Here is a 22730-nt window from a genome sequence, read left to right on the forward strand (position 1 = left end):
TTTACTTCATCTCAACAGTAACTAGTGAAATTATCAATATGCAGCAACTGAAAGGTTAGAACAGAATCATAAATGAGTAAATTACACAATTACAATTATTTATCCTAATGGCTTCAGGCTTCTCAGCCATTTCAGAATTGTTTTCACTTAGCCGTAGTTCAAAGAACAATAAAAGTAATTACTCCAAGCTCACACTGGTTGATTTAAGATATTGTAAATTTATATTGTAAGACAGCAATCCTTGTGTGTTCTTCCATGAGAGATCATAAAATGCTTTTTCTTTTCAGTTTTCTCACTTTTGGCACTTGTATGCATGTTTTAATAAGCTTATTCTTTCCTCACTCTGTTGGTTGTCCAACAATAATACATGTAGCTTTCACATATACCAGACATTGGAATATAATATACTGTGACTCTAATACAGGTGAGTTAGGAAAGTTCTGTTACTGCTCACACCCATCAAGCTTTGACCACCAGTTTAAATATGTTCTTTCTATAAACCTGGCCCACAACAATTTCAAAGAGAATTATAAACATTTCTTAAAAGTCAGTATATTATTTGGTGTGTCATATGGGTTGAACAAATATAGTGATAGTAAAGCAAGGAGGTAAGAGGTCAGAACTTTATATTCTAAATCTATAGTATACATTTCTAATTGGTTGAACACCAAGAGACCTTAATAAGGGAAGAGAAATTGATACTTTTTAATATAAAAATTTTAATTAAAAAGTAATTTAACTAAATTTTAATTGTAGCTATGTACAAAATATTACATGTGGGTATCTTGACACTCCCATGCTATTAGGATTAATATATTTAGTCATTTTATATCTGGAATGTTATATGACTTGGACTTTTTTTTTTTATGTAATGCAAGGTATTTTCCAAATTATTCTATCAATATTTTTGGTTCTTGTTTGTTTGTTTGTTGTTCTTTATCTTCAAAGAGAATTTGTTGGAAAGTTCCCCCACACATACACCCAGAGTTTTTCAGCAGAATTATGTTAAATGTAACATTTTCCATTTAGGATTATATATAAAAATAACGTAGCACATCTACAGCATCTTACCAAGACTGTCTGAATCACTTTCTGCATTTGGTTCATAATCATCATCTGATTCTGTCTTGTCATCTTCCAAATCTTGAGGGTTGGAGGATTGATGAAGCTGCAAGTTTGCTACAAACACAACGCCAACACAAATCACAAACAAATGAAACATCAAACTTTGATGACGTTTTGAGCAAGGTACCTTAAGCATGTTCTTAATAACTCACAAATACACTATACACATGTCTCAAATGTGTCTGAAGCTAAAAAACGAAAATAAAACACAACAAAAAAGGACACATAAAAGCACTAGAGCCTTGACAATTTTACTAGGTTTTGGGCACTGCACATATAAAAAAATTACACTGTTACAAAAACCACGTAAGCTGTGAACAAAGGATAATGGTTTAGTTAATCTAGTAACAAGTTTATCACAGGTAATGGTGTGTCTCTTTTACCAATGCAATTCAATATATTTTTACACTGCAGGAAACAACCCCAGATTTTAGTGCTGTATGTCCATAAACTTCCTGATGTCCCACCAGGGGACTCTAGTTATAAAAGATGGTACAGTAGTGAAGAAATACAGATATGTACAATATAAAGCAAAGATATACAATACTTGTTATAGTAAATGTCAAAACTGTTTTTAAAAAATAACCCATTAAGACTAGTAGTAACAAGCAACTTTGCAATGATTAATACCAGACTCGGAAATAAAAAACCAACAACAACCAATCTCTTCATTCACACACACACACACACATACATTGAAGGCATTAAATGTTTAACGATAAAAAGAAACACTGTGAAATGTGTTTCTGTATATCTTACTGTCTGTCTGTGGTAACGAATCAGAGCTGTAATCAGGCTGATCTACTCCATTGTGTTTAGCCAACGGACTGCTGCTACCTAAAGTCACACAAAGAATGCTTACAAATGTAAACTGTCTGGGCATAAGAACATCAACAGTTTCTAGTTCTACATATTGCAAACAAAATTATACATATTAAACTTAGATTTTTAACCTCAAATACATCAAAAAGAAAATGTTTAAAAAAATCTTCCATACTCAAACTATTTCATGAATTATGTTCCAAAGTTAATTTAAAGAATTTAGAAAAACTATTTCCTTTTAAAACACATGATCATGTTAAGTTGTGCTATCAATATTTCAACGTGGCATGATCAAAGAAAAAAATGGGTTAAAATAAGACATTAAAAAAAGAATTACTACATACCTTTAAGATAATTTTGATCCTGGTGATTACTTTGAACAATGCTATCAGAAGGACCTGTTTCAGATAAAAGTTGACCAGTGGCCACTCTTGATGAATTCACATGATGAGGTTTGTTACTTGGCTCTTCAGATACTTTGGTTTCTTCAATAGGTAACTTTTGACTAGATGACTCAGAACCAGCAAATGAATTTTGGTCTGGATCAGTATCTCCTTGCACTGATGGTGTTTCATAACTTGTTAGCTGAAGGCTGGGTGGGAGACTGGCATGAAAAGCTAGTTTGTTCATCCATTCCTCCATTTCTTTTGCAGTATGAGCTGCAAACAAATATTCAGAACCATCAGCTAACTGAAGTCTAAAGACATGCTTCTTTTTAGTATAGTCTGTTGCTGAAATAACATTTGCCTGAGCTATAGAAACAGGTCCTGTGGCTGCATTGCTCTCTTCAAAACTTTCTTTATCTTTAAAGAAACACAAAAGCTGTCCACAGAGAACAGTGTAATAATGTTTCCATGAACGGATGGCTGCTCTTTTTCCCTCCACTCTGTAACTCATGCTTTCTCTCCAGGTATCCTTCCAATTCAGTGACAGGAGACTTGTCAGTATTACTAGTGGAACGAAAGCTAGAACGCTTTCTGGTGTTAAAACTGGGTGTCCTTTTTAACCTCTTAAATCGATCGTCCAGTCTCGCACTTTCTGATCGAGTCACAGGGGAGTGCATATCTTTTGAAGCATCTTCTAGTTTCAAACTTTCCACACGTTTTACTGGACTTTTTCTCTTGGGACCTTCCACAGATTTCTGACTGACTGACCGATACACACTTGAACGGCGAAGGGGAGAAAACTTGTTAATGGGAGCATGAGAACCATCCTCTTCAGAAGGCTTGTCTGGTTCATCTTGTTGAGTTCTCAATCCATCTTGCTTTCGTCGTTCCTGATAACATTTCAAAATAGTTTTAGCGACTAAAAATTTTAAAACTACATGTATGTATATAAAAACTTAACACAAAGTAGTTTCTTCAGCATTGTTTTTTTTTATACAAAATAATCTATTCTACAAAGGAATTTAATGTTTGATCAATATTTGATTTATACACTAATGAAAATTTTAAATGTTTTTAATCAGTGCTTGAAAGAAAATAACTTGTCATTCAACAGTCTATTTTATACCTCCAAGATTCTGTTTTGTTCCTTCAGTCTCATAGCATTGATTCTGTCCTGTTCTCTTCGAACTGCCTCCTCCTTTCGGTTTTGATCTTCATTGGCCTTTTGTTTCTGGAATGCATCTTCCAACTGGCATTCATAGAAGTACATATATGGTTATTTTATGGTTGTAAAAGAATAACATTAATGTCTGAGCAAAATACATTAACATCAATTTTTACATATATAATAATTAGGACTAACTTTAAACCAAAACATTTTCATACATTAAATACACAAAATAAAGCCTGCAAAAGAATCAAAATTAACATTTAGTTTGAAAGATACAGCACTTAGATTTAAGAGAAGTTGTAAAAACAAGCATAGCTTCATAGTATAGACAACCTTTATGGAATAAAGTTACAACATACCTTTGTAATTCTTTTAAGTGCAGTCAGTTTTTCTTCCTGAGCATCAATAGTTTTTTCAAAGTCTTCATGTTTACGTATCAGTTCATCAACAGCAGATATGGAGTCACCAAACTGATCATCCAGCAAGATGGGTTCTCGATTCTGAAGCCAGTTTTCCAGTTGTTCAGCATCTTGTTTAAATTTCTGAAAAACATACAACTAAAGCTTTAAGAAACCAGTCATGATTCAACATAAAATATTACAGGAATATTATACATTAGAATTCCAGTAAGCAAAACTACAAGCTATTATAGATTAGCATTTTCCTACATCGATCCCAAGTTGCAGATTATTCGTTTAGTTACAACATATCCAAGACACATGGGGAAGTGTAAATCTCATAAAAATGTATACTAAATTCTGACATATTTCCAACCTACTTATATGTACCTGAGTGTCTAGGTTCAGCTCGTACAAATCCTGACGTTTTTCCCATATGTCCAGCAACTGCTTGAAAGCTTCATTTAAGTGCTGAATGTGATCCCGAACATCATCAGCCATGAAGTGTCCACTTTTGATAATAGTATTCCCTTTCTCTCGGAAACGATTACAAGACTCTATCCTGGCATTAATCTCAGATTTGTTCTCCTTGTGTCGGGCTAAAAGAGCTTCAGCCCCAGCAACATCCTTTGCTAGTTCATCAGATGTTATCAATGCTTTCATCTCATTAATCCAAGACCTACATTTTTTTTATATAGGTGGCAGAAAAAATTTATGTATAAATAACACATTTTACTTTATAATGATAGATAATTTTACATTAACAGAGATTAGAAGTTTTCAATGAAACCCTAAGCTCTTTTACAACAACAACAAAATAATAACTTGTATTTCATTCCTAGCTGTGTGAAATCTATTGTTTTGTTTTTTATTTTATAAAAAGTAGTTTGTTGACAGTAATGCTACAACTTCTAGGAAGATGTTATGAAGTATTTCCATTTTAAAAGCTTTACCCATTTATGTTATTGTTTTCTTGAAGACCCAATGTCTCAAGTAGAAAGTAAATACATAATTACTTAATGTTTGAAGAACTCTATATTCACTTACAAACCTAGATCACGTAACTATAAATGTAGTGTTAAAAATAATTAGTAATTCTGTAAGTCTGATACTCTAATAACAGATTAAGTTTTGAAACAACTTAGATATATAGCATTTAGTGAATGTTAGTTCATTTGTTCTTCCCTTAAAAATCTGAATACAGTGATGTTATGAAAAAAAAAAGTGTCAACTTACATCAAAACTCTGTATTCATCATAATAAGCTTGAAGTTTCTCTGCCTGTTGGAGATGTTCCTTCCTCTGCTCAGAATTCTTCTTTAGCTGTTGCCAAGCCTCAAGAACATTATCTTTATACACTGTTATGTGTTCTGCTGCATTGGGATAATTGTGGCAAAGTCTATGAGCTTCACTCACAAGAGCTTGGACATGCTCTTTAACAGCTGCCAAGTCAGTCTATTGGCAGATTAAGAAATTACAGCATTAGGTGAATCAGATCTTGTGGGAACTATCTCCAATTTTATAGTCTTAGGATAAATACAATATAATAGCTTTAGTAACAACTTGAACAAGAAATATTTTACTTAAAGGTAACATTTTAATAAAAGTTTTGTACAACAATTTATAAAGTACAGTCACTAAGTTTAAAAAATAAAAAGTCTAGAGTAGCACAATCTCCAGAAGAAACATGTACACACTTGCATATGTTTCACAAACTTTTATATCAAGTTTTTACCTAGAATTCTTCAGAAAAGATTTACTTGAATGATCTACTTCTTCCAAATCTATGCAGTCAAGATTCTGTACTTGAGTAATATTTCTCTTAACCCTATCATGAAGGGTCAAAGGACCATGTCATTGTGTTTATTGACTGGCATTCAATATTTTATTCAACTACCATTTTATGAATTTATGTCATTAAGTTTGGTATCAAACTATATATTATAATTCAAATTTACATATTATACATCATTTAATTTTTAATTCAAAAGTAAGTATTCAAAAAAACACACCTAAACATCGATTTTTTTTGTCTCAAATAGCATGTTGAATGCAATACTGGTTCAAATTGGATGTTTATGATGTCAATATACAAGGTCTATAGTTTTGTATCAATATTTAAAATTAAAACCTCCTATCTTTTTTATATAATGAAATATCACTAATGTACTGAATCGTACACAGTGACATCCCCAACTCACGCTCTTCAGTTCTTGGAAACTGTTCCTTATATACAACATGTGAATAACAAATCAAAAGCTCAGAATGTTCCACAAGTGGTTTTTTTCCATCAATTTTCAAATATAACAGCAACCTTACTTTCTTTCAAGACAAACCTTCATGATGGTAAGTTGAGTATTTTAGCTTGTTTGAATTTATTATTTTTTTACCCATATACAGCTCCTTTACTACACTAGATAAATTATAATGTATTTCTATGGTATCGATAAAATAATTTATTACATTTTGATAATCCAAATGTAAAATTTCTTAATGTTTAACAACCTATGACAAGCAACAACCAAGTATAAAGGTCATAACTAGAAGAGAAAATTGTTTGCTTTATTTCTTTATTTACTGTTCTATGTGTTAAAAAAAAATAAGTTGAAAATTGTATATTGTAATAACGTACCTACATGTATAATGTATTATAACAGAAATCTGACTGTATTTTTACAAAATACTAGTACACTAAAACAGGTAAGTTTGTAAAGACTAGTATAGGTCAGCTTTATATTCTTGGATATGATAATATAAGTGCACATGTTGCACTTCATTGCAACAAGGTATTATAATAAAAATAATAAATATATATATAAATATATAATGTTATGACATTTAAACTATTATATTAAATATTTGTGTTTTTGAGTTATCTGTAGTCATTCTAGAAAAAGAAAAAAGCATAATTTATATTTCCTAATTTTTTATGATGGTCATGAGACCAGTCAAATCTATCGACCATGTACAGAGACTATGTTACGATAATGAAAATAACAGACAAAAATGTTTTCTTAAAAAAATACTTGATAATTATCTGGAGGTTATAAAAGTTTCAGTGCATAAATGTATTTTTAATCTTAAAATGAAAATTACTCTGCATATTTTCTAGTTAGCATTCCGATAAAAAATTTACGAGAAAATCTTTAATTAAAATACCTACTTAATTTAAAACCAATTTTTTTTTACAAAAATCTTGTAATGTTTACTAATAGCCCGCAAAATCTTGTAAACATATGCATACATTATCAAAAAATCATAGTATAATTACTCTCATGGATACCTTTGTGGTTACGAGCCTGGTGGATTTCACTCAACCCATAATGAAAGAAATAATCCTTAAACATTTACCAGTATAGCATATACATGAATTCTTTATTTTAAAATTAACAATGTTTGGTTTAAAAGTGACTAATTAACAGATTGTTTTTAACTTAATGAATAAACAATAGAATACTTCAAAGATACTGTACTTCAAATCTTTCATGTTTCCTAAGTAAAGTTTGAACACTCTCAAGATCATGACCAAATTCTTCACTGGATAACATAGCATCCTTTTCGTCTATCCAGCCAGTTGTTTCACTTGCACTACGGTCAAAAGCATGAACTTCTTTAGCTCCCTGAAGAGCCTAAATTGAATTAAAAACAGATTTTAAAATTCTGAATCTATACAAAATGTACATAAAAGACAATATTCACATAAACATTTCTGTCCTTCAACCCACTGACTGTGGCTGGTGTAAACAAGTGAGAAATATTTGCAAACAATACACCATATATACATAGGGCACACTCACATTCAATTACAAGAAGCAGACCATACCCTATATAGCAAATCGGCAGTCTTTGAGTAAGTTTCAAAGAACTTATATCTCCATTAGTCATGTTCCGACACACCATTAGTGGTTATGTTACTAAACATTGTTAAATATCAGCATGTTTGTAGCAGATATTTGAAATATGAGATACAAATAATACTTCTAGCATGTTTCATGTAGATTTTTATGTAAAAGTGGCAAAATTATGTAAAATAGAATGCAGGCAGGTTGGAAGAAATTAGCCATAGTCATCCATGATAAAATGTTTCCAAGAATACTGAGAGCCAAAGTGTATAGGACAGTGATTAGACCAGTGCACCTCTACAGAACTCAGGCCTGGGCCCTGAAGAAGAAAGAAAGCTTGTTAATAAGAACAGAAATTAGAATGCTGAGATGATTGTTGAAAGTGCCACTGAAAGAAAAAGAGAGCAAATAAGGAAATTAAGAAAATAGCACAACTCTGTGTAATAGATGAAAAATCGAGAGAAGCGAGACTGAGGCAGTTTGGTCATGGGAAAAGAAAAGAAGAAATAAGCAGAGCATTACAACTGTCAGTAGCAAGCAAGAAAAGACAGAGAAGGTCAGTAAAGCTTTAGAAAAATGTAATTAAAGAAGACATGATTACGAAAGGAATTGCAGAAGACCTGGAAATGAATAAAGTGGATTGTATGAGGCAATACACATGAAAAACAATGACCTCTGCCAAAGGAAGATGAAAAAAAGAAGAAGTTATAAAAAAATTCTATGACAACCTTTATAATGGTTATAAAATACATAAAGAAACAAACAAATGAGCTACCACATCATAAGTTCCCAATGATTACTCTAAGAATTATACGCAATCACTATTGTTCACAATACCTCTATTTTGGAGTATTTCTTTCTCTAAAATCAAATTCAATCTAAATTATTTTGAAAGTCTACTAATTACTAAATAGTCTTGAGAAAAAGCCAAACTCGTTACAGTACAAATATTCTGCATCTTGATAGACTGTGATGGCAATCCATACCTCTTGTCTTCCATTAGCAGATTCAACAAGGTTGTTCCAAAGTTGGCTAATTTCATTGCTACGGCTTTTGATGCGAGTTTCTTGAGGATGCCTCTTACTCACCAGCTTCTCTTCCATCTCTTTTACTTTCGTCACTCGATCCACACTTGAATGTAAAATTATTAGAAACCCTTCAAACTTCTGTAATAAAACCTGTAGAGAAATAAAACACATTAGAAACATTTTGATAAATGCATCAAGGAACTCAGTGAAGAAATTAATATAATTACATTTACTACTGCACTAACCAAATACAGTAACTGAAATGTTAAGGTTTTTGTACATTTAATATATTGTTTAGAAATTATCAAACAATCTAATAACATTTATTAGTAAAATACATGCTTAAGCCCAACCTATTAGGTTTTAAGTTTCATTCAAAACTGTTTTCTAAATAATCTGTTACTGAAAAGTAAAGTACTTAAGAAGTTAATTGAATTTAAATATGTAAATAATAAACATGAGAACAAACTCTAAAGAAAAAAATATTAATGACATTAAGTTAAACCCATAACAACGTTTTGTTGTAGAAAATACAACATGTAAAGAACAAAGTTTTGAAAAGTCTTACACCTTTTATTGCAAGGTCAATGTGTTGTATGTTATGTGTTCAACTTAGTTTCATTATTAATATTCTGACTAAGCTATCTGAAAATGAAAAAAAGTATTGTTTCCTACATTTCATTTTACAAAAATTATTTCCATCTTTACTAAAGCTGTTCATTATTGAGCACAAAACTACACGAAGGGCTGTGCTATGCCCACCATGAGTATTGAAACCTGGTTTCTATTGTTATAGGTTGCAAATATACTGCTGCATCACTGGTGGGTTCCAGCCTTATTACTTTATCCACTCATGAATAAATAAAATTTCTGTACTATAGTTAAAACAAACTAAACTATTATATTCAGTTCTTTGATGAGACACAGCACCAAGCTAATAATAGTTTCTTCAGCTATAATACAAAACATATGCATAATGTTTCAGTTCCTTTAATATTTATTTGGATGAGACAAAGAAACTAGATGATTAAGGATTTAAACTATAATCCTGCATTATAAGAGTAGCAATACAAAAATCCCCAACTACTGTACATTGTTATGTAAGGAAGGTGAAGTCATCAATACCTAAGTTTAACCACCACAAGTTAATCAACTGAAAAACTACCTCACCTCTACATGTTCAAGATCCTTCCCAAGATCACCTGAATTTGTAACTGCCATTTGGTTCTCAATCCAAAGTTCCACCTTATCAGCCTCTCGCAAGAATACCAGATATTCCTTGTTCTCCAGAAGTCTCTGTTCTCTTTCCTCACAAAGTTCTCTTAGTTGTTCATATTGTGTTGCAACAGATTCCTTTAAAAAGATTCATTAATAACTAAAAAAAGAGCATCTAGTAATGAATTTCAAGTATGGCAATAAACATTCTTTCAATCACTGTTTAATGACACACGTATTATATTTCAGATTACCATTGATTTATATTTAGATGTAAAGTAAGCTTAGAACACATTGAGAATAGCTTAGCAATGTACTGGTGAGTGGACATTGTTTCATCTGAACAGTAAACAGTTATTTTTTCAGTTAATTTAATATCCAACAGGAACAAAAATACAATAGCATAAAAAACTAATTTTGTGTTGTTGTTTTTTTCAACCATTCTATCCACTTTACATCACTTACCAATTTTTCTTTGATGTTTTGACTGTCAAAATGACCTCTTTCAATCAACTTATGACCACTACTTTCCACTTTTCCTATGTTGTCCTTGAAAGCTTTGACATCTCGCTGAAGCCCACCCAGCTTCTTTATGAAAATCTAGAATATAACAAAGGGAAATGAAATTCAATGTTGTTATCTCAGTTCAATGAAAATACACTTAACTGAAAATATACAAATGTTTATCAAACTAAATATGAAAGATATTAATTAAATTTATTCAAACCCATAAATTAAAACTGAGAGTTAAAATACATAACATTTCTTCAAATGAAGGATAATTACAAATTTCAAACTAGCCTGATTCCTACCTAAGACATATTGAAACATACAGTAGTGTACCATGAAGCCAAAACAACCTGCACACAGTGTGTTATAAATTCTCTCAACACAGACTCAGCACGCAACTTCTTTGTACTTGTTCAAGGTCTTTATAAATTTCATGTTGATAACTTTAAATTTAATGTTTATATCTGAAAAACAATTAACAGTCTTTCAGTAAAATTAAATGTTTCACAAAAAGAAACTCATATTTTTAGTGAAGTATTTTTAATAAACTTGAAAAAAGATTTGTCCCTAAATATATCAACTACTTGTTTTGAATAGCCTATGTGCAAAATGATTTTCATGTTAAGATTAAAAATAGTTTTCTTAATCACAAAAATCTCAAATTTCATTTTTGTTATCTATAAAAACCTCCTAAAGAGATTTCAAATGTTTCTTTTCAGTAAAACTTTATAAGTTACCTGTTATTTTCTTTACCCTAACTCTATATGCAGTTGATCAATTTGACCTACCTTGTGACCACCAAAAAATATAAAAAATTGAAATAAATCTAATTACCCTTTTTTCTTTGTAGAATGACTTCAAATGTAACATGAAACTACTTTGTTTTATCCCAACTAGCTTTAAACTTGTAAATGAACACATCTATTTATGCTTAAATTGTTTCATTGCCCTTTGAACTGTGTCTAAATCTTATTTGTTTCATTTAAGTTGTAAATTACCCTACCCATGAGTTACTCTGAGCTGCTTGCATGCTTGCCTAATGAAGTATACTTATTACATTATTATTATTATTTATTATACTAAATCTAACCTTAACTAACCTAAAAAGATCCTATTTTTACATTTTAGTTACTTGTGATAGTAAATAGAGAATAAACATGAAAAACAAGAAATAACATACTCACCCTAGTATTCTTTTTTTACTGTTAACTATTTTAATCCTAATTATTTTATACTAATCATAATAGTGTATTCAATAAAATTAATTAAATAATGCACCAAAAAACATAGAATAACAACATTTAAAAACAAAAAATTTTCCATAACAATTACAATTCTTCTGGCTTTCTAATTATGCAACAAGAGCCATTACAAATTCATCTAAGTCATAAATCCTGTGAGAACCAATTTGTTTTCCAAGTAAAATTGACAATTACTTGTTCAGAACACAATATGACATGTCATTTGATATGAAAGATATTAATTAAATTTATTCAAACCCATAAATTAAAACTGAGAGTTAAAATACATAACGTTTTTTATGTATAAAAAACCAATGTCTCAATCTTAATTACTTCTCCAGAACACAATATGACATGTCATTTGATAGATGAAAACTTTGACTTTCTATTGGTTATTAGTAATATGTAATTAAACATAAAAGAGAAGTATTAACAAACTCTTAAAGAGAATGTGATAGGTGGATGTAGCATGAAGGATCTGATTTTTATGATAGCTATGTAATCAAACAAAAATTGAAGGCTATAAAAATTATTGTTCATCTGAGTAATGATGATCTTATAGCAAGTAATTTACATTTAATTTCATGGTTATTGGAGGAGTGGTGGATAAAATAGAGAAACTGGTGTCACATGTATCACACTAGGGAAAATTTACGATTTTATTAAATACTGTCTTATAGAATTAGTTCTTAAAACTTGTATTAAAATATGGATTACTAGCTAATATTTAATGCTCTACCAATTGATACAATATGAACAAAATTATATTAATAACATTTTGAATGTTAGACACTAAAAAAAAACCATGTGTCACACACAGTAAAGGATAGCTATAGGGATAGGGCTAACTGAAGTGATAGTCTAGCAATTTTCCACCTTCTGTCTCTGGACTGTAGTAATCCAAACTAACACATATTTTCAACAGATGTGCTCTACAGGATTCTTATTTCACATAACAAATTTCAACTTGGGCCATAATTGTGGGTAAAACAAAACATACAGCCTAGCTAACTAATGAATAAATATTTACTGTAATAGCCTTATCAATGCTATAAATGTAGCCACAGTTTGGCCATCAATTTTGATCTTATTACTTTAAGTAACACACTCAACCCTTTTTTTGACTGTACTATTTTTCTTATACCTAAGATATGTTTAGATTTATAGTAAGTATGAACTAGCATGATTCATGCCTGAAATATGCTTACAATAAGAACTTTGAATAAGAATGATTCATATTCAAAGGATATTTACAGTAAGTCTGAATTAGCATGATTCATACTTAAAACATATTTCACTACTTTTGAACTAGCATGATTCATGCTCAAAGGATACTTCAATAAGTTTGAACATGCATGATTCAATTTAAGTGCAACTCAAGGATAACTGATAATAATAAATACCTCCACAGAGTCTTCATCCTTTCCAACATCAGCATTTGTCAGCAAAGGCTTCTTATCATTCAACCAAGTTTCCACTTCAGTCACTTCAGAGTAGAACTTGAAAAAATAAGACAAAAAGCACAATCTGAGTCACTGTATCTTCTTCATTGATGTTTAATGTTAAAAAACTAAATATTTCTGTTATTTATGCTGCACAACAGAAATTGTTATTCCAGAATACAGATGCAAATGCATCTTATAAAGTTTATCTGGACAAAAATCAAGAATGGGTCCCATGTTTCTTAATGCATGTCTTTGACATCAAGTGTGAACATGAAGAACAGTTTTCTAATACACAAATATCTGAAAAATATGTAACTGCATCAAATACTTTAAAGAAACATGAATTTTTTTCTTGACCGTTACAGATATTTATATTTCACATCTCCTAATCCAATTTGTGTTCATTAGCACAACAACTGCTGACTGGATGGCTATATCTAAACTTCATAATTAAATAAACAAAAAAATTCAAACTATAAAGTTACTAGCAATGTCTTAAAAATAAACAACAGATATTTAACCTTTAAACTTAAGGTTAGATATGTATATTTCAAAGAAAACATCACCATCAGCTTAAAATAGTTCCACTCTGGTGATAGTATAATTGATGTCAAACACCAATCCAACCTCAATGTGTGAACAAACAGCTAGATAAGGTAGTATCAGCCATATTGTATTATACCAATTATCTGATAAATACACTAAGAGAAATGAGATTTTTCCAAAACTGATAGATATTTTCTTTTGTAAATTAAAGTTTTTTTATATAAATTATGTATCTATTTGTAAAGAATACATTTGTCTGACAACAAACAAAAATAAATGAGTACAAAAGAAACACGATCACAAAGCTCTGCTGAGGCACTTCATCAAGTTGTCATGCTTGATTAATGTTGACTGTATTTCAATTAATTTCATGTCTATAAATAATTAATAATTACCAGTTGAGCTTCCAGTGCATCTTGAAGTCGAAGTGTGCGAACACTAGCTATGTCTTGAAGATGTTCAAAACTAGCATGTAACTGTTGTATCTGAGTTTCAATGTCACGTGATGCATAATGATTACTACGGACCATCTGTCGACCTTTGTTCGCAGTTGCTAAAATAAGGGACTCATGAGCATTGATTTCAGATACAAGGGCCTGAAATTATAATAAAATAAACACATTAAAATTCCTTTCTCCACAACTGTTTTTTTTTTAAATGACTGAATAATTTCAACTACTTGTGTCATTGTTCAATGTGCATAAGCATTATGCACTTTTAAAACTAGACAGATAAATACTGAAAATGTCCACAAACACAGAGGAATTCAAAAGGTTTTTATGCAACTGGATTCATCAAATGTCTTGTGAAACAGAACTATAAACTGTACACTATCCAGAAAACAACACACTGATAAATAATTATACCATTGCATACAAAGCATCATTTTCCTTGCATACTCTGATTACATCTGCTGTAGGCTTAATGGGGTTTCTAAAATCCAACTAGGGCTATGTTAAAGGCAAAAACATATTTTAAACTCTTTTTACATACATATATAGTTAACTGTTTATTATTTACTTATGAGATGCTTTTCTTGGTTACTTATTTCTTATCTAGTATTATTTCAGTGGTCTCTAAACGTGTAACAGGTTCTGCTACCAAACGAGTAACAGGTTCTATCTAAACGTATGAGTAACAGGTTCCGCTACATGCAATTTTTTTTTCATGCAATTCCACCAGTTCAATTAATTTGGGTACATTACGTACTTTCATAAAACTTCACAGTCAATCATCATAAAAATAACCGAAATGTTTAACAGCTTTTTAAAATCTCTAAGTAAATCATAAATTCCAAAATATTTCCTAAAAATAATATGAAAAAAACAGTTTCAATAATATTTTTAGGCTTTTTTCTTTCAGCTGTAAACTACACTTCTATCAACACTATAATAAGAAAGATCAAACATTCTCTTGTTTCTTTTTGTTACATTTTCCATTAGGTACCTGATGTTTCTTCTGTAAGTTCTGAACTGATGTCAAGCTTGTTCCAAGATCTGTTGACGATGCTAAGGCTTCCTTTTCACTAATCCACATCAGTTCCTCTTCCATATCTCGTTTGAACTGCTGAAGCAACAGAGATTCTTCTAAGTTTTCTCGTCGAATCTGGACAGGTTCATGAAGTCCATTGTACCTGTACAAGAATAATTCTCAAATAGTGAAATTAACTGCAGTAAGTTGAAATGAAAACTAAATGTATCCAACTATTCGTAATAAATCAAAGTAGTTCTCTCAAACTCGCTTTACAACTAGTGTGGTAGTTTGAAAACTTAAAAACTGATCTTCTAGCTATTGTTAGTGGGCTAACCTTACAGTACAGTTACTAGGGAACTCATCTGTAGTGCAAGTAATCCCAAGTCTGAGTGGGTAAAATGCAAAATGTAAGGATGCTTATTCCATTTATAAGATAAATAGTCCTTTGTTCTAAAACTAATATGTTTAAAAACATAAACTTGTATTTTACAAATTAAAACTAAGTTTCAAATAAAAGCAGGATTTCCAATCTGCTGGATCAGTGTCAATTTTTCTTTCAATAAAAATGAAATAAAAGTGATTTCAATAAAATCAACAGCTCAACTTAATAGTTGTTTCTGAAATTTAATCACTTTGTCATAGCTTAAAATGACAATAACATTAAAAAAATAAAATCACTGTGTTACTCTTTTTTAATGCCTAAGCTTCCAAGTGTTGGTTTAATTAGCAACTCAATTACCAATGTTTCAAACAGTCATTTCTTTAATATATTTTCTATAATTGTCCATAACATGTCTTTTCAGAGTTTAGGCATTTAAATAAGAGTTAATTTATATACAGTTCTGTACGACTTTATATTATTTCCACTTAAACTTTAAAACGTTCCTTATAAATCAGCTTATTTTTACTACCTGTTCACAACAGCTTGAGCCTTTTGATTAATTTCATCCTTCATGAAATGGTTGTTACTTGTAAAACTCTCAGTTTGTTCCTTCACTTGTTCAATGTTATCTGCATGATTATTTATTTCCACTTCTAATGTCTGTGAAAAATATCATTATTTTTACTCTTTATCATCATTAATTTTGGTGAATTAGTATTTAACAAATACACTCTCATAAAGTTAAATTTATTATCAATATTAACCTGATCTTATCAAATAGTTGGATTTAACTGATAACATCTGTCACTCTTATTATGCACCCACACGCTCCAAAGTGTGGATTATTGTTGCAGCAGTTGGACAGAAACAATGAAACCTCACGAGGTCAATTAAAACAAAAATCAGAATGAAACACACTGTGTTGTAAATCAAACTATTCTAATAAATCTTTGAGAAACTATTTGGCCTGCTGTTTTGTGGAAGGCCCTTGTTTTAAATTAGGCATAATAAATTTATGTATACTGAGTGTAAGAACTAAAAAATACCCTAAACTATTGCAACAATTTGATGTCTAACTTGAAATATATTTATGTTGTCTACAGTTTTCTGACTTCTTTTAAAACACATTTACAGAGCCAAAACTTCAGCAAAGATTTGAGAATTCCTAAAAAATCATTACAGAAAATTAGTGTTCAAACAAATCCACATAAATATATTGCACTTTCTTTCAAATGATATGTGATAAAGTTAAATCACAAATATGCAAAGCCTTCTGTAAACATTGAATAAACCCAAATTCAAAATCAAAATCTTTTTAGGCACATCAAAACATAAATATTTAAAAAGAATTCTGAAGAAACAAGTTTAAAACCTGGTGTTTTTTCAAAAGATTCTGAACAGTTGTTAGATCCCTGCCATGATCCTCTGATTGTAGTTGAGTCTCTACTTCATCCATCCACTTTTCCAAGTCATCCAATATCTGATAGAATTGTAAGGCCTGTAAAAAACAGATAATTATTTGAGAATTCTTCACAGATTAATCCTGCTTATTATTTTTTTTGTACATAGGAATTTGAGAAAAAAAGTATAATGTTATCAAATAAAATACATACAAACACACATACACGTGTGTATGTATGTGTGCGTGCGTGTGTGTGTATATATATATATATATATATATTATAATACATTATATAAACTTATCACAAACCATCAAAGGAAGAAAATACACCATATCAAAAAGTACATCTTTGTGTCACTTCTTACATAAATGTATTTTAAAGGCTTTTAAAAGATATTAATATAAAAAGTAATATTTGCTTCTAAATCTTTTAAGCAGTACCAAGTTTCTGTTCACTATTAACAACTAATATTTCAAATACCTGATAAGCATCCTGAAGTCTTTCTTTTTTGAGTGCTGTCTGATTTAAAAGTTCTTTCCAAAAATTCTCCAAGTCTGTCAGCTGAGTTCCAATTTCATCTGAAGCAAAATGTTTTACATTACGCATGTTCTCCCCCTCCTGTTTGATTCCTTCTATACGATCTTTATTGGCTGTTACTTCAGCCTCAAAAGCACTATGTTTTCGAATTTTGCTTATCAAGTTTGTCAAGTCTAAGTACGATTCATCCGTAGCTATTTGAAGTTTTTCATTTATCCAGCTTTCTACCTAATGAGTCAAAATAAAAAAAAATATTCAAATTTCTATTTTATCAGGGCCTTTTCAAGATTCTAATAGCATAATAATCAAATTTACTTCATTAGGGTACCGTATTATGATATTATACAATAAATTTTATTTAATCTAAAGTTCTGAAGATTGTTTGTTTGATTAGTTTTGAATTTTGCACAGAACTAGGTGATGGTTAAATATATATGTAAAAACGGCTGGTATGGGTTGAGATTTTTTTTTTTCATATAGAGAAGCGAACAACGTTTTGACCTTCTTTGGTCATCGTCAGGTTCACAAAGAAAGAAAGAGGTAACTGACCAATAGCCAACCACATGTTTGAAGGGGGCTGTGCAATTGAGTAAATTTAAATTTAAATATGTAAACTGCCATCTTTTCAACAAATTACTTCAGGATCTGTACAACTGGGGTTCAGAATGTACATTTTCAAAGAGAGGTAGGTTCTTAGAGGTGACAAAAATGAATGTAAAAAATATTGGTTCTGGTCACCAGTTGCTTCCTGAACAAGAAAAAAAATCCCTTACCAGACAAATTCGACATTCTTTGGTAAAGTATACAGCTAGAATATGTTGCTGCATATAGGTAGTTCACAGAACATTCAATGGGGGACTGGCAACACAGTCAGAAGTTGCACAGGGTGGCAAAACCAGCTCCGAATGATTACAAATTATACACCCATATCTGAATATATTAAGACCTTTATTTTGTAACTTTTTAGTTGTATTCACTGATTGTATTTTACTAGTGACAAAATTTATTTCTTCAGAAGCATTAACATTTTGTCATTTTATTTATTTACATTCACACGAAATTCAAATTTTAAAATGCATCTTCTGTAGAACCTTAGTCTAACAGCATGCATCTCTTTACATTCTGTGGTTTATAATACATATACTTATAAATATTGTTAACAATCTGATTCACATGGCAATCCATCTTCACAAGACATGCTTACTTTCAAAATAATAAAGTACTAACTGAAGAATTTCAAACAACATACCTCATATACATTTCTTAAAAACTGCTGAAACTGCTTTGATTCTTGCAACAACTTCTTTCTTGTTGCAGAATTTTCCTTAAGCTTATCTCGACGTTGACAAATACTTCGACACCTAGTGCAAATTGCATCAGCATCATAATGACCATTATCTACAAGTTTTTTTGTTGACTTTTCAAACTGGTCAACCTTTTCACTCTGTGCAAACATTTTTTTCTCAAAGTTATCATGTTTTCTTATCAAAGACTCTACTCCAGCCGTAGAATCCTGAAATTAATAAAGAAACTTTTTATCTTAATGAAATTACAGAATAATAATCTGATATAAGAATATGACTTTCCACCACTTACTACAGAAAAATGACACATAAAAAACAGGTAGAAATTTGGAACTTACATCATATCATAGTTTATTTAATACTAAAAAAGTGTGACATAAAAATATTTTGTTTACTCTTAATGGTGAGATGCAGTCAATAACAATTCTAACAAACTACAACTTTTTAATATTTCAATAACAAAAACAAACCTGCTGACAAAATTATGTATTCTTTTTTGTTCTCCAAATAGCCTTTTCAAACTTTTTTTTATATAAAACCAGAAACTTTTTTAAAGTACAAAAAAATGATTCACTTGTTAATAAAGTTAAAATATACATATGTATACAAATTATTTCCTGTCATTTCTTATGCTGTAACTCTGGATATATTTTGTGTATATTTGTAATATGCAGCAGGCATTAAGTAAACATTACCAGTCTGTTATATAAAAAAAACAATTTTTTATGAAGTATTTACAGTAAAAATTGTCATAATTTTCAAAGCTTTTACTAAATCAGTCTAAGTGCAAGGTGTTTTTATTCTAAAGAATAAAATGCTTTTCATCTTCCATTTTCTTATTTCCTTGAATTCTATAGCTTCCTGAGTATCAGGTTTCAAAAATTCATAATGTGTTTCAAAAATTATAAAATAAACCATATCTTTTAAATTGATTATTACCATATTTTCAATTTCATTGTCTTCAAAATTTCATCTATCTCTTTGCATATATATATATATAATTATATAAATTTATTTCCTGGCTTGTACACAACTTCCAATTTTTTCTTGCCTAAAGAGCAACACATCACATTAGCCAATGTTCATGCACTTACATACATGCACATATAGCTTTGAACTCAAACAACCATAACTATATAGGCCTAATTTTTTCAAAGTTTTTATTATCAAACGAATCAACTTAATTTCTAAATATGCATTTTAAAACAAAAATAACACACAAATTAATAAAGCAGATTGACCAAAAACAACTCCAATTTAACTGTTTTTCTATCCAAGCTATTTAACTCACCAACATGCACCTAATGAAATCCTCTAGTAACTTAATTTCTATTGATGTCAATTCCAAAAGGATCATCAAGATTTGAAGTGTAAAATAGCGATCCTAATTGGGCAATGGTTTTGTCACAAGTTAAGAAATTTTATTTCTCTCTCACAACAGAATAAAGGAATTCAGAAACCATTTACAACCAGATGGGCAACCTTGAACTTTTAACATGAATATCTAATTAACTTTTTGAACATTAGTTCCATGTATATATATAAATACACTGAACTAATAAATTAGACTTTTTTTCCTTTACAAATGAAAGTGGTTGGAAGTTTAGTCCAATAAAGTTCAGAACTGTGTTAGCAATAAAACTCAAAATGTGTTTATTTCACACTGAATTTAAATACTATAGGTAATTATATCCAAGAAGGACTATTCTGACAGACAAACGTTTACCTATGAATTAAGAATTTTAACCTCAAACCAGGCAACAGCCACACCAATATTTTGCTCCAGTAACTGTAGGTTTTTTTTAAAAACTTTTACTTGCACTTCCAGGTAAACGTATAGATTTACAGTAGTATGTACAAATTAGTACAACAATGTATAATAAATTACATGTATAATCTGCAAGCATATATGCTTGTGCTTGCTTGATAAGTATAAGTGCCAATGAGAACATGTTTTTGTGAATCATAAAGAACTGCTTGTAAATAACTGATACTTTTAATAAATTATTGAAGCATTAGCATAAAATTTAATCTCAGACCATCTATTTTAAAAACATTTTTCTAGAGGGGCATGTCCTTTACATGCTTTCAATGCTATTCTGGGTTGCCTTAAGAATCAAAATTTGCTTCCTCCACCCCTGAACTAAATATTTCTCTGTAAATTAATGGAATCAAAGTGTGAGTTTAAGGTGATTTTTCATGTTAAAGCTGAAGATACATTTCTATTTTACAGTTCTCTGATTTTGTTTGCATAACCATTAGAACCTCCTAAAATAACTATTTTTTTTCAGTAAAACTTTAGATTTTATGTTATTTTCACTACTCTAACACTGTATACAGACTCAGTCTATTTTACTGACCTTGTAATCACCACAACATGAAGTAATTCTTTTTTCTTTCTAGAATGATTGCATACTATTACAAAAAATTACACACTATTTATTCTTACAGTTAAAGTTCATACAATTTAAATGTCTTTAATCATTTAGATTTATTGCTTACTGCCACTTTCTAATTTTTATAATTTGGTAATTTTATAACAGTACATAAAAAATGCATATAAAACACAAACAAATTCAGAGCTTACTTGTGGATCTTGTACTTTTGCTCACTAAGTCTCAATGAAAGTTAACCCTTTTTTTTAAGAGTTGTAGTTAATATTTTATTTAATTTTCATTAATTTTAAATATGAAACTTAGAACATAGTTTTTTCTTTGTTAATATTCTATTACAATTTAAATCACTTTCTAAACTAACTTGATGTGTGAGTGTGTGTTAAAATATTTTCTTTACCTTATAGAAGTGACACTGGCAATAACAAATTACAATATTGATGTAGAATATCTCAAAACTGATGAAGAGAACAAACTCACCCCCTCCAAAAAAAAAAAAAGAAATTAAAATCTTCTTTTTATATTGGTTATAATAGCAAATGTCAAACACAATTACTTACATTTTTCAAAGATAGCACGTGCTAAGAGGAACATGGTTTTGCTTTATAACACATGCTATACACTTCTTTTTCAGCTCAAGGGTATTTAATATACAAGTGAGCAATTCAGAGGAAATAAATGTCACATGATACACAAGTGAAGACTGGGAATTTATTTTGACATTTCCTCTTCAAATTAAGCAATTCAAACTGATATAATATTAGGATTTTAATTACAACTTAAGTACTGACACACATTGCTAATAATGTATTTCAATTAAGTCTTGAATATAATTCTGTAAGAAAGATTGCAACATTTACATTGACCTACTTACATTTACATGGCTAATGAATACTTTCCAGTTGTTTATTGATGTGTGCACACACACACACACAAATATTTATGCTGTTCTTATTCCCATTAGAACTGAATTAAAATGTTAATTACTTACTCCAAGATCGTCATTATTTAAGAAGGCTTCTTGAGATGCTAACCATACTTCCACTTGTTTTGCTTGTTCTATGAACATCTATATGAAAAGAATTTTGTTGATGATGAAATTGTAAAAGTTTTGAAAGTAATGTTTCTAAACAAATACATTTCTTCCCTTTTATTTAACAAGCATTTTGTTAAAGAATTTGATGATTCAACAACCCACAAAACGTGTTATCTCATACAATAATTAGCTTGGATCATAAGAGAAACAGAAAATTTAAAATATGTCCTCAGCTTCTTTATACTGAAAAATAAACACAGTAGTCAGTCCAATTGATAAACATTGTTTTTGTTGGTGTTGTTGTTGAAGACTGAAAAATTATTAATCAGTTATAGGATCAAATACTACAATATAAAATATTATGATCAAGTGAAAAAAAAAAAAAATACAGTTTTTACATGTTATACGTCAAGAGCCTAAAGTTTGTTTTGGAAAAAAGTCACATTGGACTATCTTCTGTGTTCACTGTGAACC

The 22730-nt window shown here is 30.0% G+C and overlaps 1 protein-coding gene across 1 annotated transcript in view; it reads right to left on the reverse strand.

Moving 5' to 3' along the window:
• Window positions 1–22730, reverse strand: part of LOC143226523 (spectrin beta chain, non-erythrocytic 5-like) — a 179633-nt gene that overhangs the window by 3886 nt on the left and 153017 nt on the right. Inside the window, 20 exon segments of the mRNA XM_076457571.1 lie at window positions 1072–1179; window positions 1885–1962; window positions 2292–2826; window positions 2828–3223; window positions 3460–3582; window positions 3864–4046; window positions 4293–4581; window positions 5139–5356; window positions 7375–7530; window positions 8730–8921; window positions 9942–10124; window positions 10452–10586; window positions 13141–13236; window positions 14124–14324; window positions 15175–15361; window positions 16113–16243; window positions 16956–17081; window positions 17467–17751; window positions 18773–19036; window positions 22212–22289. Coding sequence (XP_076313686.1) covers window positions 1072–1179; window positions 1885–1962; window positions 2292–2826; window positions 2828–3223; window positions 3460–3582; window positions 3864–4046; window positions 4293–4581; window positions 5139–5356; window positions 7375–7530; window positions 8730–8921; window positions 9942–10124; window positions 10452–10586; window positions 13141–13236; window positions 14124–14324; window positions 15175–15361; window positions 16113–16243; window positions 16956–17081; window positions 17467–17751; window positions 18773–19036; window positions 22212–22289 — 3964 coding nt within the window.

Source organism: Tachypleus tridentatus, chromosome 9, assembly GCF_004210375.1.
Source record: "Tachypleus tridentatus isolate NWPU-2018 chromosome 9, ASM421037v1, whole genome shotgun sequence".
NCBI classification, from domain to species: domain Eukaryota; kingdom Metazoa; phylum Arthropoda; class Merostomata; order Xiphosura; family Limulidae; genus Tachypleus; species Tachypleus tridentatus.